Raw genomic sequence first — 17,087 nt, forward strand, 5'->3', positions numbered from 1 at the left:
GGACTAGTTCGACACTTTGAGAAATAAGATGGATACCAGTCATCGATAATCTCATCTAACTCTCAAAAAGAGTGCAACATAAGTGTTTCTCCAACGGCTCTATTACTACACAGTGTAACTAAAGTCTAACCATGTGGGGACCAGCTCCCTGTCCTCAGAAGGAGATGAGTCCTCACAATGTACTGAAAACCGCGTGTACACACACACACACACACACACAGACACACACACACACACACACACACACACACACACACACACACACACACACACACACACACACGTCCTCGTTCACACGCTTAGACGTTGAACAGATATTATTCTGAACTTGACAGCCAAATGTTTTACAAAATGATGGATTAATCCAGTAGATTGGAACGCTTTAAACTCAGCTGACAGATCATAACAACTTCTATTTTATTTTTTAATAAATATGCTGTTACTTCTCCAAAATGCTTGTTTTCTTTCCAAAGAAAGAAAGTTGCAGCCGGGAAAGACAACATGACCTGTACGGGAACGGCAAAGAAATATCATCTCTGCAACACCGAGGTGAGTCCAAGTTCTCATCACTTCATTTCACATCTTTTATTAAAACAAACACGGGCCTCCTGGCCGGCTGACGGCAGGAGGCCCGTGGTTGGATGCCGGCGGCCTCCGGGCGTGACGGCATGTGGCCGTTTGAAAGTGAAGCCGGGCGGGGCTCGGGAGCCAGCGAGCTCGGGGGAACCGTCCCTGCACAAATAAACGCTTAAAGGAGAATTTATTTGGGTAACGCACTGTAAAAACGGAGTCTTAACAAGTGTGAAAGAGACCTGCTTTTAATGGTCTGTCTCTGCAGGAATGTCCCGCCAGTGGGAGGAGCTTCAGAGAGGAGCAGTGCTGGTCCTTCAACTCCCAGCTGTACAACGGGAGGAACTACCAGTGGAAACCTCTGTATCCCGGTACCACATTTCTACTCAAAGAACGATAATAAAACATGTGGTTTTAGACATTTATTTACATGTATCTACCATTTTATTCATATATTCCACTGCTTCTGTGAACCTAAGACCTTTGGCAAACCAATGTCCATCACCAAAACAATTCGACCACATGAGTAAAGTTATGTTTTCACAAGAGATATGCATTTTAGATTTTTGTTGTTGTAAAATGTCTGTGTTTCTTTACACTGTTGCCTTATGACAATGGTGCCTCGTCATACAGAGAGCTGAGATTGTTCTGCAATTTTAGATATAACACATGGGTATGTATCTTATATGCCTTTAAAAGATAAATTTAAGAAATTATGTAAAATGGAGAAAATGACCTCAGTGTCTGAAGGGTTGAACGTTGAACACACCGGAGGGGTCGAGGGCTGCGCTGTGGGAAACAGCAGCGTCCTTTAAACGTCTTCTTTATAACTGTAACACAGTCTGTGGGTTTAAAGCCTGTTTCTAACGAACAATAACTTTTGGTCCGTTGTTGTTTAAACTTCATCCGCCGACTTAAAACAAAGAATTGTGTTACATTATCAGTTCAACCTCGTCGAACAAACAAGTTAAAATAACTCAACCACGTGTGTGCAACTTGATAATTCAAGTTAAGAGGATTCAAATTTCCAATTTGTTTCAGCTTACATACAAGCATGACTTGCTTGCTTTACCCCAAAATGACTCATACTTCTTCCGTTCAAAAGATATACCATTTATCCATACATGCATCTCAACACGGCCACTGTGGGAACCGGTGTTCCCATGGAGGTGTATGGGAACACCGGTTCCCGTGTCACTGGTTGTAAGAGGACCTGTGTTGCTCTCCAGACGACTACGTTCACATCTCCAGTAACCCCTGCGACCTCCACTGCACCACCACCGACGGCCAGCGGCAGCTGATGGTGGTGGCGCGCGACGGGACGTCCTGCAAGTACGGCAGCTACCGCGGCGTCTGCGTGGACGGTAAGTGTGAGGTGAGTCAGCTGCTTCTTTTACCTCGTCCCCTTCCTGGTTGCTCCTCTGTGACTCTCCATGGATATTCTACCTTTTCTGAAATGAGTTATTGGAACTCACTAAAGCTGTGAACTCATTGGACATCCACATTAAAGATGGCGGACATTCCCTTTAACGTGGATGCATTTCTGACCAAAGATCTCAACGTTAAAACATGACGCTAGACAACAAAACATGAATTATTAAAAACAATAAAATAATATTGATCAGAGACAGAAATGAGGCTCTTTCAGACATACACAAATTCACGGCCATCTTATCTCCGTTGAAGATGTAGTGATTATGTAATCCCTCCTCCCTACTTCCACTTCCTGCTGTGCCGCTCAGCCAATCGGGTGCGACGGCGTTCTGTTTTCCTCCAACACGTTGGATAAGTGTGGCGTCTGTCAGGGAGACGGCAGCAGCTGCAGCAGAGTCACCGGGAACCTCCGCCGGGGAGCCACGACCCTGGGTGAGCCCACAGGTACTACATGCATATATATAATTATAGGGATGAACATTTAAAATGAAAAGCAACCTCCTTCCTCTCGTCCAGGTTACTCTTTCATCACTCAGATCCCTGAAGGATCATGGGACATCCAGATCATCGAGAGGAAGAAGTCTGCCGATGTTCTCGGTGGGTCCTTCCTCGTCTTCCTCACACGCTCCTCATGCTCCTCACATCCCTGGTTCACACCATCTGACCTGGTCTCTTGCTTTCCTCTTCCTCCCTGCAGCCGTTACCGACCAGGCGGGCAACTTCTTCTTCAACGGCGCCTACAAGCTGGACAGCCCGCAGAACTTCCACGCCGCCGGCGCCGTGTTCAAGTACCGCCGGCCCATGGACGTGTACGAGACAGGCATCGAATACGTCGTCGCCAAAGGCCCCGTCGACCAGGCCATCAACATCCTGGTAGGTCCCGCCTCCCTCGCTTAAGCTCCTCCTCCACCCACCTGCCTCCCTCGCTTAGGCTCTTCCTCTTCCCGCCCCCGTGTGGAACCAGTATAGAGCGTATAGAACCAGGTGTGGAACCAGTATAGAGCGACTCTCTCTCCCTCAGGTGTGGAACCAGTATAGAGCGACTCTCTCTCCCTCAGGTGTGGAACCAGTACAGAGCGACTCTCTCTCCTCTCAGGTCTGAAACCAGTATAGAGCGACTCTCTCTCCCTCAGGTGTGGAACCAGTATAGAGCGACTCTCTCTCCCTCAGGTGTGGAACCAGTATAGAGCGACTCTCTCTCCCTCAGGTGTGGAACCAGTATAGAGCGACTCTCTCTCCCTCAGGTGTGGAACCAGTATAGAGCGACTCTCTCTCCCTCAGGTGTGGAACCAGTACAGAGCGACTCTCTCTCCTCTCAGGTCTGAAACCAGTACAGAGCGACTCTCTCTCCTCTCAGGTCTGAAACCAGTATAGAGCGACTCTCTCTCCCTCAGGTGTGGAACCAGTATAGAGCGACTCTCTCTTGATAATATAAATCCTTATATTCTGCAGATATTTTCCATTACTCTTCATGTCTATTAAAGTTCAGGTCAGCGAGGTCAGTATAACACAGCTATCAGCTGGAGTTGGTTGTGTCTATGAAAGGTCCAGTTCTCAAGGGAAGTCAGTCACACGCCTGCACTTCAACACTCACACCTGTTTATCAGTATGTTGACATTAGTGAAGCAGACGGGTCGTTGTGGTCCAGTCTTGTGAGAAAAGATGAGAACACGGGATTCTCCTCCTCTTGACAGGATAGAGCCAATCAGATGTGAGGACGAGGCGAGACCAACCTGTGACGATAACCTGTGTATGAAAGGCCCCACTTCCGTTTGGGGGCAGTGGTTCTGGACCCAACCTGCGTGTTGCTGGACCACTCACTGCTTTTGCAATTGCAGCGCTGAGTACTTTGCTTGTGATCATTTAGTAAATAAATATAGAGAACGAGAGAAGTTGTTGAACTGAGTTCTTCTGGAGGCGACACCAGGCATCCAATAATTAGCACGCATTAACAGTCTCCTCTCAGGTGTGGAACCAGTATAGAGCGACTCTCTCTCCTCTCAGGTGTGGAACCAGTATAGAGTGACTCTCTCTCCCTCAGGTGTGGAACCAGTATAGAGCGACTCTCTCTCCCTCAGGTGTGGAACCAGTATAGAGCGACTCTCTCTCCCTCAGGTGTGGAACCAGTATAGAGCGACTCTCTCTCCCTCAGGTGTGGAACCAGTATAGAGCGACTCTCTCTCCCTCAGGTGTGGAACCAGTATAGAGCGACTCTCTCTCCCTCAGGTGTGGAACCAGTATAGAGCGACTCTCTCTCCCTCAGGTGTGGAACCAGTATAGAGCGACTCTCTCTCCCTCAGGTGTGGAACCAGTATAGAGCGACTCTCTCTCCCTCAGGTGTGGAACCAGTATAGAGCGACTCTCTCTCCCTCAGGTGTGGAACCAGTATAGAGTGACTCTCTCTCCCTCAGGTGTGGAACCAGAGCGGCCGCCCGCCGTACATTACCTACGAGTACACCGTCCTGCGAGACTCCCTGCCGCCCGTCCCGCCGCCTCCCGTCTACACCGGGGCCGACACCTCTGCCGGAGAGGTTTCGGCGGAGGTGGGCGGGGCCCCGCTGGCCCCGAACGGCAGCGTTTACGACCAGGCGGCCCCCGAGGGCCGGCCGGAGCCGGGGGGCGGCGACGACCAGAACGGCCAAGAGACCAACGAGGTGTACGAGGACACGGCCGCCATCGAGTGCGACCAGGATGCCGCGGCAACGCTCACTGGGCAGGACGCCAGAGGTGATGATATGATGCGTTTATGATGCGTTTATGATGCGTTTATGACACGTTTATGATGCGTTTATGATGCGTTTATGAGATGTTTATGATGCGTTTATGATGCGTTTATGATACATTTATGATACATTTATGACACGTTTATGATGATGCATTTATGATACATTTATGATATATTTATGATGATGCATTTATGACACGTTTATGATGATACATTTTTGACATGTTTATGTTACATTTATGATGATACATTTATGACACGTTTATGATACATTTATGACACGTTTATGATGATACGTTTATGATCATACATTTATGATGATACATTTATGATACATTTATGATACGTTTATGATGATACGTTTATGATCATACATTTATGATGATACATTTATGATACGTTTATGATACATTTATGATACATTTATGATACGTTTATGATACATTTATGATACATTTATGATGGTACATTTATGATACGTTCATGATACATTTATGATGATACATTTATGATACGTTTATGATACATTTGTGATGATACATTTATGATGATACATTTATGATACATTTATGATACGTTTATGATACATTTATGATGATACATTTATGATACGTTTATGATACATTTATGATACATTTATGATACATTTATGATGATACATTTATGATACGTTTATGATACGTTCATGATACGTTTATGATGATACATTTATGATATAGGAGCAGCTGAAAAAACAATAGAAAAACACATTTCACTAAATTCTGATAATGAAGACTAACAATGATAATGAATAATAGATCACGTCCCGGTTCCTCTTCCATCCTGCAGCATCAGTACTTTATAGTTTCATTGTGAATGAGCCGTTAAGAAATCTACGCTGACTAACCCAAAATATGATCTCCTCTTAAAGCTGACTTAGCTGTTTCCTGTGAAGACCGACATTTATTTTGAAAGGAAACTGACTCGTGTTGCTGGAAAACGCCCGAAAAAAATTAATAATCCCGTGAGAAATACTACAAACCTCTGCGTGATGACATGCGGCCTGAGGCCACCTCGACCAATCGGATCCCTTCATATTATAATCTGAAAAGACGAGTGGAACCAAGAGAAAGAGAAAGATCTCCGTTAGTAGATCACACAAATAGGTCAGATTGTACATCTCGCTCTCTCTTTCTGTGTGTGTGTGTGTGTGTGTGTGTGTGTGTGTGTGTGTGTGTGTGTGTGTGTGTGTGTGTGTGTGTGTGTGTGTGTGTGAGATGGCCCTATCGGTGCCACAGACACATAAAGCGGATCAGCGGCAAAATTCAGAGTTTTCCTGTTTTTTCTTCTTCTTCTTCTTTTTAAAACGTGCGCATCCCCAACATGAGGCAACGGCCTTCCTGCAGCTCTCAGCTCGCCATGAGACGGGAGACGGGATGGAGGACGAGGATGATGTCACCGTGCAGAGCGCTGACTTCATCTCCTCGTCTTCCTCCTCCTGTTTTCCTTCTCCTCTCATATTTCCTGTAAATGATGTAATTAAGTTCTCTTGTCACAATGTCCCACAACATTCAGGGTGCTTCTCGGGCCGAGGTACCAGATTATTAGGTACCCGTGTGTTCTTCTGCAGGGGTCATACTCATTCTGACCAGTGGGCTTCATGACTTTAAACCAAATGTCATGAGCAAGCATTTAGTGAAATCTGGGTGTAAACAGTAAAAAGTGATAAAATGTAGTATTTAAACTAACAATGAGAATCCAAAGCACACAGTAAAGCTTAATGTGTCGTTAACGTCCCGCCAGAAGGCAACAGCACCGCGGCCCCCGGCCCCGCTGCCGGGCCCCTGGACCCGGGGCCGGACTCCCCGAACCTCATCTGGAGGGTCCTGCTGGACGGCCGGATGGGCCCCGACGAGCTGCTCGTCAACATCTCCACCAATCAGCTGCTGGCGGAGGGGGGCGGCCTGTACTCGGCGGAGGCGGACAACGGCACGCTGGAGTTCAGCCTGGGCCGCCGGCGCAACGACAGCGGAGACGGCGCCTTCCAGAATAAAACCGTGCAGAGCGGGGGGAGGAGCTCCGGCCGCTCCAACAGAACCAGGTGAGCCCACAGAACCACACAGAACCAGGTAAAAAGAGCATCAAGTACTTTTAGTTGATCTCCAGCAGAGGTCCACTCTTCGGGACCTGAATGCTCAGACTCTGCTGGACTTCAACAAGAAGCACTCAGAGACGAAGCCAGAGAGAGAGAGAGAGAGAGAGAGAGAGAGAGAGAGAGAGAGAGACAGAGACAGAGAGAGAGAGAGAGAGAGAGAGAGAGACAGAGAGAGAGAGAAAGAGAGAGAGACAGAGAGAGAGAGAGAGAGAGAGAGAGAGAGAGACAGAGAGAGAGAGAGAGAGAGAGAGAGAGAGACAGAGAGAGAGAGAGAGAGAGAGAGAGAGAGAGAGAGAGAGAGAGAGACAGAGAGACAGAGAGAGAGAGAGAGAGAGAGAGAGAGAGAGAGACAGAGACAGAGAGACAGAGAGAGAGAGAGAGAGAGAGAGACAGAGACAGAGAGACAGAGAGAGAGAGAGAGAGAGAGAGAGAGAGAGAGAGAGAGACAGAGAGAGAGAGACACAGAGAGGTAGACAGACAGACAGACAGACAGGTAGACAGGTAGACAGACAGACAGGCAGACAGACAGACAGGTAGACAGACAGACAGGCAGACAGACAGGTAGACAGACAGGTAGACAGGTAGACAGGTAGACAGACAGGTAGACAGGTAGACAGACAGGTAGACAGACAGGTAGACAGACAGGTAGACAGACAGGTAGACAGGTAGACAGGTAGACTGTCCATTCATCATATTTATTATTCGTGTTAGCTTCAACAGTTCTGCAGCCAGCGGCCATAAAACAGAGGACGACACGCCCTCTCCTCTGAGAGACACAGAGGAAACGAGGAGAAGGAGGAAGAGGAGGTAGAGGAGGAAGAGGAGGAGGAGGAGGAGGAGGTAGAGAAGGTGGAGGTAGAGGAGGAGGAGGAAGAGTGAGCCACCAGCGTTATGACAAGAATGTGCACATGACTGTAACTCCATGTGGTGAGGAGATATGAGTGATGTGTGGATCCATCATGAGAGGAAATATTGCATTCACAGCATGTCGCTGTGTGTGTGTGTGTGTGTGTGTGTGTGTGTGTGTGTGTGTGTGTGTGTGTGTGTGTGTGTGTGTGTGTGTGTTGACAGGGGGAATCAAAGGATCTACCAGAAGAACCTGAAGCTGAGTGTCGCTGACATGTACCGCTGGAAACTCTCCTCTCAGGAGCCCTGCAGCATGACCTGCTCTATAGGTACACACACACACACACACACACACACACACACACACACACACACACACACACACACACACACACACACACACACACAATCGCTCACCTGATTGTTGTCAAACACAAATGATGATTACATTAATATTGACTGCATTCCATTTCATTTGAAATATTCTGTATTCTTGAGTCTGGCGCCCCCTGTGGACTAAGGTGGTAGTGTCTCTGAGCGCCAGGGACCCTTTAGTCCTTCACGCCTCCTTCACGTCTTCTTCATGTCTCCTTCATGTCTCCTTCATGTCTTCCTTCATGTCTCCTTCATGTCTCCTTCATGTCTTCCTTCATGTCTCCTTCATGTCTCCTTCATGTCTTCCTTCATGTCTCCTTCATGTCTTCCTTCATGTCTCCTTCACGTCTCCTTCACGTCTTCCTTCGCATCTCCTTCGTGTCTCCTTCACGCCTCCTTCACGCCTCCTTCATGTCTTCCTTCACGCCTCCTTCACGTCTCCTTTGCGACTTCTTCGCGTCTCCTTCATGTCTTCCTTCACGTCTCCTTCACGTCTCCTTCACGTCTCCTTCACGTCTTCCTTCGCATCTCCTTCGTGTCTCCTTCACGCCTCCTTCATGCTTCCTTCATGTCTCCGTCATGCCTCCTTCACGTCTTCCTTCATGTCTTCCTTCATGTCTCCTTCATGTCTCCTTCATGCCTCCTTCACGTCTCCTTCATGTCTTCCTTCATGTCTCCTTCATGTCTCCTTCATGCCTCCTTCACGTCTTCCTTCATGTCTTCCTTCATGTCTCCTTCATGTCTCCTTCATGCCTCCTTCACGTCTCCTTCATGTCTTCCTTCATGTCTCCTTCATGTCTCCTTCATGTCTCCTTCATGTCTTCCTTCATGTCTTCCTTCATGTCTCCTTCATGTCTCCTTCATGTCTTCCTTCATGTCTCCTTCATGTCTTCCTTCATGTCTTCCTTCATGTCTCCTTCATGTCTCCTTCATGTCTCCTTCATGTCTCCTTCACGTCTCCTTCATGTCTCCTTCATGCCTCCTTCATGTCTTCCTTCATGTCTCCTTCATGTCTTCCTTCATGTCTCCTTCATGTCTTCCTTCATGTCTTCCTTCATGTCTCCTTCATGTCTCCTTCATGTCTCCTTCGTGTCTTCCTTCATGTCTTCCTTCATGTCTCCTTCATGTCTCCTTCATGTCTCCTTCATGTCTTCCTTCATGTCTCTTTCATGTCTTCCTTCACGCCTCCTTCGCATCTCCTTCGTGTCTCCTTCACGCCTCCTTCATGCTTCCTTCATGTCTCCTTCATGCCTCCTTCACATCTCTTTCACGTCTCCTTCAAGTCTCCTTCAACTCTTCCTTTCCTTAAAGCACGCTGGCTTTTAGTTTCCTGTGTTTCTATTGTACTCGTTTCTATAAAGTCTGGTTTTCTGGTTTTGCCTTCACTTTATTGTTTCTTGCTCACAATCCAGGAATCTCCAAGTCCTTCGTCACGTGCATCCGGTACGACGGCGTGGAGGTGCACGACATGTACTGCGACGCTCTGACCCGACCGGAGCCGGTGCACCACTTCTGCATCGGGAGGGAATGCCCGCCCAGGTACAGGGGAGCATCTGACCGGGGGGGCGGGGGTCCTTCAGACTGGAGGCCCACAGGAGATCTGAGCCGCTGTGGTGTTTCAGGTGGGAGGCGAGCAGCTGGAGCGAGTGCTCCAGGACCTGCGGAGAGGGCTTCCAGTTCCGCCAGGTCCGCTGCTGGAAGATGCTGTCGCCGGGCCTGGACAGCTCCGTCTACAGCGACCTCTGCTCCACGGCCGAGCTGGAGAGACCCGTGGAGAGGCGGCCCTGCAAGAGCCCGGCCTGCGGGCCCCAGTGGGAGGTGGCCGAGTGGACGGAGGTACGGGACGTCCACCGGAACGATGCGGTCCGGAGTTAGCGGGTTCATACACATGTTGACCAACACATTTACATGACTTTTACTAAACTTTGGGGATTTTAAGGACTTTTCCAGGCCTGGAATTAACCCTTGTAAAACTCCATGACGTTTCCAGGTTTTCCATGAGCGTAGGAACCCTGTAACGGGTCGACTGTCGGTTCTTTGTTTCTCTGACAGTCACAGCGTGAGACACGCGTCATGCTGACTGATTCATTGGTTGGAGGAAAAAAAAAAGTATTCCAAGATGGCGACGGTGACGTAGCCGAACTCGATGCTCTTTGGTCTCACGGCTCACATTACAAACAGGCCTTATTTGAATAAACTGATCTCATACTCCGGCATCTAAATGGTTACTTTCTCACCTGAAAACTCAAACTTCTTTCTAACAGCTGAAACTGTTGTTTTGGGCGGGGCAGGTCGAAGATGAGAAAGTAAAACAGAAATAAGATTAATGAACCTAATGGTTCATGCAAAGAATAAGATGAATATAAAGAATAAAGAAAAAGTTGATCAATATCACATCAGTCTCTCAAGATCTGTTTGTTCTGCAGCTTCTTTTGATTCAAAGACTTTTACCTGTTGGGCCCTTTTATATCAGGAAAATCAAGAAAAAATCATGGTATAAATCCCTCCCCTCCAAAAAAACAAACATGTTAGGTATCAAATTAAACATAAAAATCAGGGCTACAATAATATATAATCCCGATGTACAACCTTTAAACACAACTCAAACAATACATATGATTAGGGGTTAGGGTTATTAGGGTTATTAGGGTTAGGGCTTAAAGGGCTACGACTACGGAGCGCTGCTGCTTCAGCGTCACTCGTATTGACGTCTTCGTCTCTCTGCTTCTTCCCTCCGGGATCCAGTGTCCGGCTAAATGTGGCCGCAGAGCCCAGGTGACCCGGGACGTCCGCTGCTCCGACGAGACCCGACCCTGTGACCCGCCGGCCAAACCACCAAACAGCAAAAACTGCACGGGTCCGCCCTGCGAGCGCCTCTGGACCGTATCCGAGTGGGGGCCCGTGAGTGTCTTCACCCCTCAGTCATTTTAAGGATTTATGCTTTTTTACAAAAGGTTTTATTCCCTCCTAACATGTTGCAGTTTGATCGATTTGTTCCAAAACAAAGCAGCTGTTTTCACTTCAGAGCCGCAGTGTGAATTCATGGGTTTTATTGTCTTGCACAGACGAGTGTAGTTCCTGATGTTCCACTCAAAGGCAGTCTGGTCTCATTATTTACAACGGTGGCGTCCGACCAGGCACAAACATGGACGGTGTGAACGCTCCCTTTGCACAAAGTAAAACGTCTGGAATAGTTATTGTTGCTTAGAAAATTACAAGCTGTGAGCACACGTACGTTTGTAATTCTAACGTTCTTTTTATTTACCATTTGATTACGTCCATCTGAATCAATGTAACAGCCCTGTTTGTAGTATTATGCTTCTTTTAAAAAAAGAGGTTGTTTCTCACTGTGGTGACTTTTGCTACGTGACTTCACCGACCGTGGTGACCGTGATCCAACGGCGAACAGCTGGAGGCCAATTAGCACGATTCTTGAGATCTCGGTGGTTTTACTCCCTTCTCGTTGTATCCGTAGAAAAAAAGGTAGAAAAAAGGTAGAAAAAAAGAAGCCACTGAAGCCACTAAATTTCATAATTTACCACTTTTTATCTCAGAATTTCGATTTTCTATCTCAGAATTATGACTTTTTATCTCAGAAATATTTATTTATTATCACAGCTAAGTTATGCGAACGTGGGCTTCCATACCACTTGGTATGAAGAACAGGAGGTTTTTAGGAAGCTTTGACTTCAGTGGAACGATCAGATTTGAACTGAATGCGACAGGACTTCCTCTGACGCGTTGCTACGTGACTCACTTCACGCCATGCGACCTGATCTGACTTCAGCGTTTTGACTCTGAGCTTTCGTGACCAGACTTGGCCGGAGAAGTCGACAATGAGAGCGGGAATGCACTCTTTGCTGATCGTGAATCATCCGGTCTTGACCTTTGGCACCTCCGTTGTCTCAGTGCTCGGGGTTGTGCGGCCAGGGGAAGACGACGCGGCACGTGTACTGCAAGGCGCCGGAGGGCCGCGTGGTGCCCGAGAACCAGTGCTCGGCGGAGGACAAGCCGCTGGCCATCCACCCCTGTGGGGAGAGAGACTGTGCTCCACACTGGCTGAGCCAAGACTGGGAGAGGGTGAGGCCCCGACACCACGCTCACATGTGTGCATTCATTCATCTGGTTGCTTAATGTTGTCTGTTCTATATTACAGTGGAATTATTATTTTAATTATACTTCATCTCAAACAGAATAGACAGTTTTTATCAGATGTTATTGCTTATTCATCAGTTATGGGAGAAAGTCTTCCGCTATAACAACGTAAAAAGAAACAATCAACAATGTAATATATCATCATACTAAGTAATGATGCAACAATGTAACATGTCATCATCTCAAGTAACAACGTAACAATGTAACATGTCATCATACTAAGTATTGATGTAACAATGTAACATGTCATCATACTAAGTATTGATGTAACAATGTAGCATGTCATCATACTAAGTAATGATGCAACAATGTAACATGTCATCATACTAAGTATTGATGTAACAATGTAGCATGTCATCATACTAAGTAATGATGCAACAATGTAACATGTCATCATACTAAGTAATGATGTAACAATGTAACATGTCATCATACTAAGTAATGATGTAACAATGTAACATGTCATCATCACAAGTAACAACGTAACAATGCAACATGTCATCATACTAAGTAATGATGCAACAATGTAACATGTCATCATCACAAGTAACAACGTAACAATGCAACATGTCATCATACTAAGTAATGATGTAACAATGTAACATGTCATCATACTAAGTAATGATGTAACAATGTAACATGTCATCATCACAAGTAACAACGTAACAATGCAACATGTCATCATACTAAGTAATGATGCAACAATGTAACATGTCATCATTCTAAGTAATGATGTAACAATGTAACATGTCATCATCACAAGTAACAACGTAACAATGCAACATGTCATCATACTAAGTATTGATGTAACAATGTAGCATGTCATCATACTAAGTAATGATGCAACAATGTAACATGTCATCATACTAAGTAATGATGTAACAATGTAACATGTCATCATACTAAGTAATGATGTAACAATGTAACATGTCATCATCACAAGTAACAACGTAACAATGCAACATGTCATCATACTAAGTATTGATGTAACAATGTAGCATGTCATCATACTAAGTAATGATGCAACAATGTAACATGTCATCATACTAAGTAATGATGTAACAATGTAACATGTCATCATACTAAGTAATGATGTAACAATGTAACATGTCATCATCACAAGTAACAACGTAACAATGCAACATGTCATCATACTAAGTAATGATGTAACAATGTAACATGTCATCATCACAAGCAACAACGTAGCAATGTCGCAATGTAAATAAAGAAAAGAAAAGCTGACTCTCTGACGCAACAACGTAACGTAGCCAGCGTGGCGCCAGCGTCAGCGTCTACATCTTCTGGTTTTGTCCGTAGTGCAACACGACCTGCGGTCGCGGCGTGAAGCGAAGGCTCCTCCTGTGTGTCGGCATCACCGGTGGAAAGTTCCAGAACTTTGACGACGAGGCGTGCGGCGGCAGCGAGAAGCCCGAAGAGGAGAACACCTGCTTTGAGAGGCCGTGCTTCAAATGGTACACCACCCCCTGGTCAGAGGTGAGGTCCGCACAGCACACACACCTCACCACCACAACGCGCTCCAGCTCGTCGACCGGGATCCGACCAACGGCTTTGTTTCTGGTCCCGTGTGTCCGCAGTGCACCAAGACGTGTGGCGTGGGTGTGAGGATGAGGGACGTCAAGTGTTACCAGGGCAGGGAGCTGGTCCGAGGCTGTGACCCCCTCACCAAGCCGGTGCCCAAGCAGACCTGCTCTCTGCAGCCGTGCCCCACCGAGCCGCCAGGTAACACCCGCCGCTCGGCCTCCAGAGTTTACAGTCAGGGGCATCGGGGAGCCTCTACAACTCCTTTATACCGTTCACTTTGTGGGGACAGCTTTTCGGTCCCCACGATTTGTTGGACCCCACGAATGCAGGAAGACAGGAACAAACACACACAGACACGCTCAACATTGTACTTTGTGAGGACATTAACATAATGCATGCCCCTTGATCATCACAACTAAAGCCTGACCCCAACCCTCACCTGAACCAAATGTAAACCCTCAAACAGGCCTCTGAAGGGCCGGCCCAAAGTGAGCACCAGCGAAAATGATCTCTCTTTCAAGACATGTCCTCACTCTGAAGGTCCAAAACTCAAAATGGTCCTCACAAAGACAGCTGTACAAGCACTGACACACACACCGTTTCCTTCATTTTTAATCTAACATTTAAAAACACCCGGATTACTTCAGCCACAAATCAACTGTTAACAATGAAAGAAAATTCGAAGAATTTACTGTTAACTCGCAGACACAAAAATAATCACAGTGAAATTACAGTGCAATAGTTAACAAAACCCCCAACATGTGTGTGGGATGGTGACCAGTTAACACGGTCACTCAACCAAACATGCAACAACTAGAAAGCATAACAAAAAAATACAAAATTAAATAAAATAGATATGAAGCATTAAATGTTCACGCTATGTGTTCTACCCATGTATAGCACGCTAACACACACCTGCAATGGTGGAAAGAACTGAAATTTCTCTTTTTTTTGATGACTGAAAAAGGCTTGCTATAAAAACATGGTCATATTTCTCAAAGGGAGCTATGAGGAAGATACTGCTTTGGCATTAAAGACATCTCAACCTGGTTGTGGGTTCAGGTTTAAATGTTTCGTGATCCGTGTCCCAGATGAGAGCTGCCAGGACCGTCCCTCCACCAACTGCATGCTGGCGCTGAAGGTCAACCTGTGCAGCCACTGGTACTACAGCAAGGCCTGCTGCCACTCCTGCCGCGCCTTGCGACCTCCGACCTCCTAGTCCGGGACTCCACCACCACCTCCGCTCCACCCCGACTCCAGCTCCAGCACGAGGAAACCAATGAGTACGTTTATGTAAACGTGGTACTACAGTTACTGTGAACAATGAAGTCCAGAGCTTCCTCCTATGAAATGGATTAACTTGCAAATTCACTTGAACATTCTTACCGTGAGGGGAACTTCTCCACAGCTCCAATTTTTGATCATTTATTTTTTGTGTGAAGAAGATTTCTGTCTAGCGTCAAAATAGACGAAGATATTACAACCCAGTCGCCAGTAAAATGTTTTGCTATTGTACGTTTCTGCAAATCATGAATACGTTGAATGTCAACGTTTCCGAACCAAAGATACACTTCATGAAATGTTTCATATCAGCCTTGTACAACGCTTGCAGAAATCCACAATTGTGTTGTTGTTGCTGATGTTGTTATCATATATATCATATAGTCAATGTGTAACCAATGTAATAACACTACAAGGAACAATGTAACAACGCAACAAGAAACAATAGAACAAGAAACAATAGAACAAGAAACAATAGAACAATGTACCAACACAACACAAAACAATAGAACAGTGTAACAACGCAACAAGAAACAAAGGAATGAGTAACAATGTAACAACGCAACAAGAAACAATAGAACAAGAAACAAAGGAATGAGTAACAATGTAACAAAGCAACAAGAAACAATAGAACAAGAAACAAAGGAATGAGTAACAATGTAACAACGCAACAAGAAACAATAGAACAAGAAACAAAGGAATGAGTAACAATGTAACAAAGCAACAAGAAACAATAGAACAAGAAACAAAGGAATGAGGAACAATGTAACAACGCAACAAGAAACAATAGAACAAGAAACAAAGGAATGAGTAACAATGTAACAAAGCAACAAGAAACAATAGAACAAGAAACAATAGAACAATGTACCAACACAACACAAAACAATAGAACAATGTAACAACGCAACAAGAAACAATGGAATGAGTAACAATGTAACAACGCAACAAGAAACAATGGACCAATGTAACAAAGCAACAAGGAACAACATATAAATGTAACAACGCAACAGGAAACAATGTAACATGTCAACAGAACAGGGAACAACGTAAATAAATAATGACTTTCTTACGTAACTAGCGTAACAACATTATGTCGCCAGCGTTTACTTTTGGTTTCACATCGATAAAACTGGACTGGAATTACGTCATCTCCTCTGACGGAATTCCCAAATTGCTGCAATATAAAATGACAAAAAATGTTCATGGTGACTGGGCTGAATATAAGAAATAAATCGTTCTTGAATCTTTTCCCGACAGTCTCCAATATTATGCCGAGACTTCAGTATAACATGATGAAGAATTATTATTACCATAATACTGTATCTCAACCAGAAAGCCAGTTTGTATCAGCTGACCTCCATCACGATCAGTTAGCAGCTCGCCCTTGTTGAAAAGAAATCCATTAAATTATTTCTCAACCGAATATACTGCATGACTAGAATATTTAATACAGATACTGCTTATGGGATATTATTTAACTGTGTTTCCGTTTGGTGTCTGGCATGTAAAAAGTGAATATTTCCATTCCACCCCGCTTGGCGCCGTGCCGGCACGCCTGCAGGACATGGAAGCGTATTTATTAGTCAGAGCACATTTTCATTAATCGTGACGCTCCTGGTGCCGCCGGCGGTCGTTCACCGGCCGCCTGCCGCCCCTTCTGGTCCGTGTGCGTGACGGAGGAGAGTTAATACAAACACACAAGAGTCCTGACACTTGAAGTACGGTTGAAATGTATTCAGACGTGTACATGTATGTCTCATTTATAACTATTGTGTACGGTGTTTTTATATAACTGATACCTCTTTGTACAAAACCTACGTATGGACATTCTGTACTGTTGATAATAAACGGAAAACCTAATGGTACTGACTTGTATTTCAATTAAATAACAGTTCAAATGAAGATATTGGCCCCTTTGTCCTTTTTGTGTCAATTTGATGATTTTGCACATTTCTCCTTATTAACAAATGAAAAAAGAGGAATGAAAAAGTGCGATAAGTCACCATAAAATACCTACATATTAGA

At 45.5% G+C, this 17,087-nt stretch overlaps 1 protein-coding gene across 1 annotated transcript in view; it reads left to right on the forward strand.

Annotated features, from left to right (window-relative positions):
• The window catches only part of LOC306739670 (ADAMTS-like protein 2), a gene marked incomplete at both ends in the record, with an annotated part of 18,105 nt that extends 3,105 nt beyond the window's left edge, over positions 1-15,000 (forward strand). The window contains 16 exons of the mRNA XM_079221710.1: positions 474-549; positions 839-941; positions 1,800-1,945; positions 2,313-2,436; positions 2,521-2,601; positions 2,702-2,877; positions 4,416-4,731; positions 6,512-6,809; positions 7,935-8,038; positions 9,497-9,623; positions 9,707-9,920; positions 10,830-10,985; positions 11,994-12,164; positions 13,557-13,733; positions 13,835-13,979; positions 14,873-15,000. Coding sequence (XP_079077836.1) covers positions 474-549; positions 839-941; positions 1,800-1,945; positions 2,313-2,436; positions 2,521-2,601; positions 2,702-2,877; positions 4,416-4,731; positions 6,512-6,809; positions 7,935-8,038; positions 9,497-9,623; positions 9,707-9,920; positions 10,830-10,985; positions 11,994-12,164; positions 13,557-13,733; positions 13,835-13,979; positions 14,873-15,000 — 2,542 coding nt within the window. The remainder of the gene's footprint in view (positions 1-473; positions 550-838; positions 942-1,799; positions 1,946-2,312; positions 2,437-2,520; positions 2,602-2,701; positions 2,878-4,415; positions 4,732-6,511; positions 6,810-7,934; positions 8,039-9,496; positions 9,624-9,706; positions 9,921-10,829; positions 10,986-11,993; positions 12,165-13,556; positions 13,734-13,834; positions 13,980-14,872) is intronic.
• Positions 15,001-17,087: the final 2,087 nt, after the last annotated feature.

This window comes from Taurulus bubalis (assembly GCF_910589615.1).
Source record: "Taurulus bubalis genome assembly, chromosome: 8".
Classification (NCBI taxonomy): Eukaryota; Metazoa; Chordata; class Actinopteri; order Perciformes; family Cottidae; genus Taurulus; species Taurulus bubalis.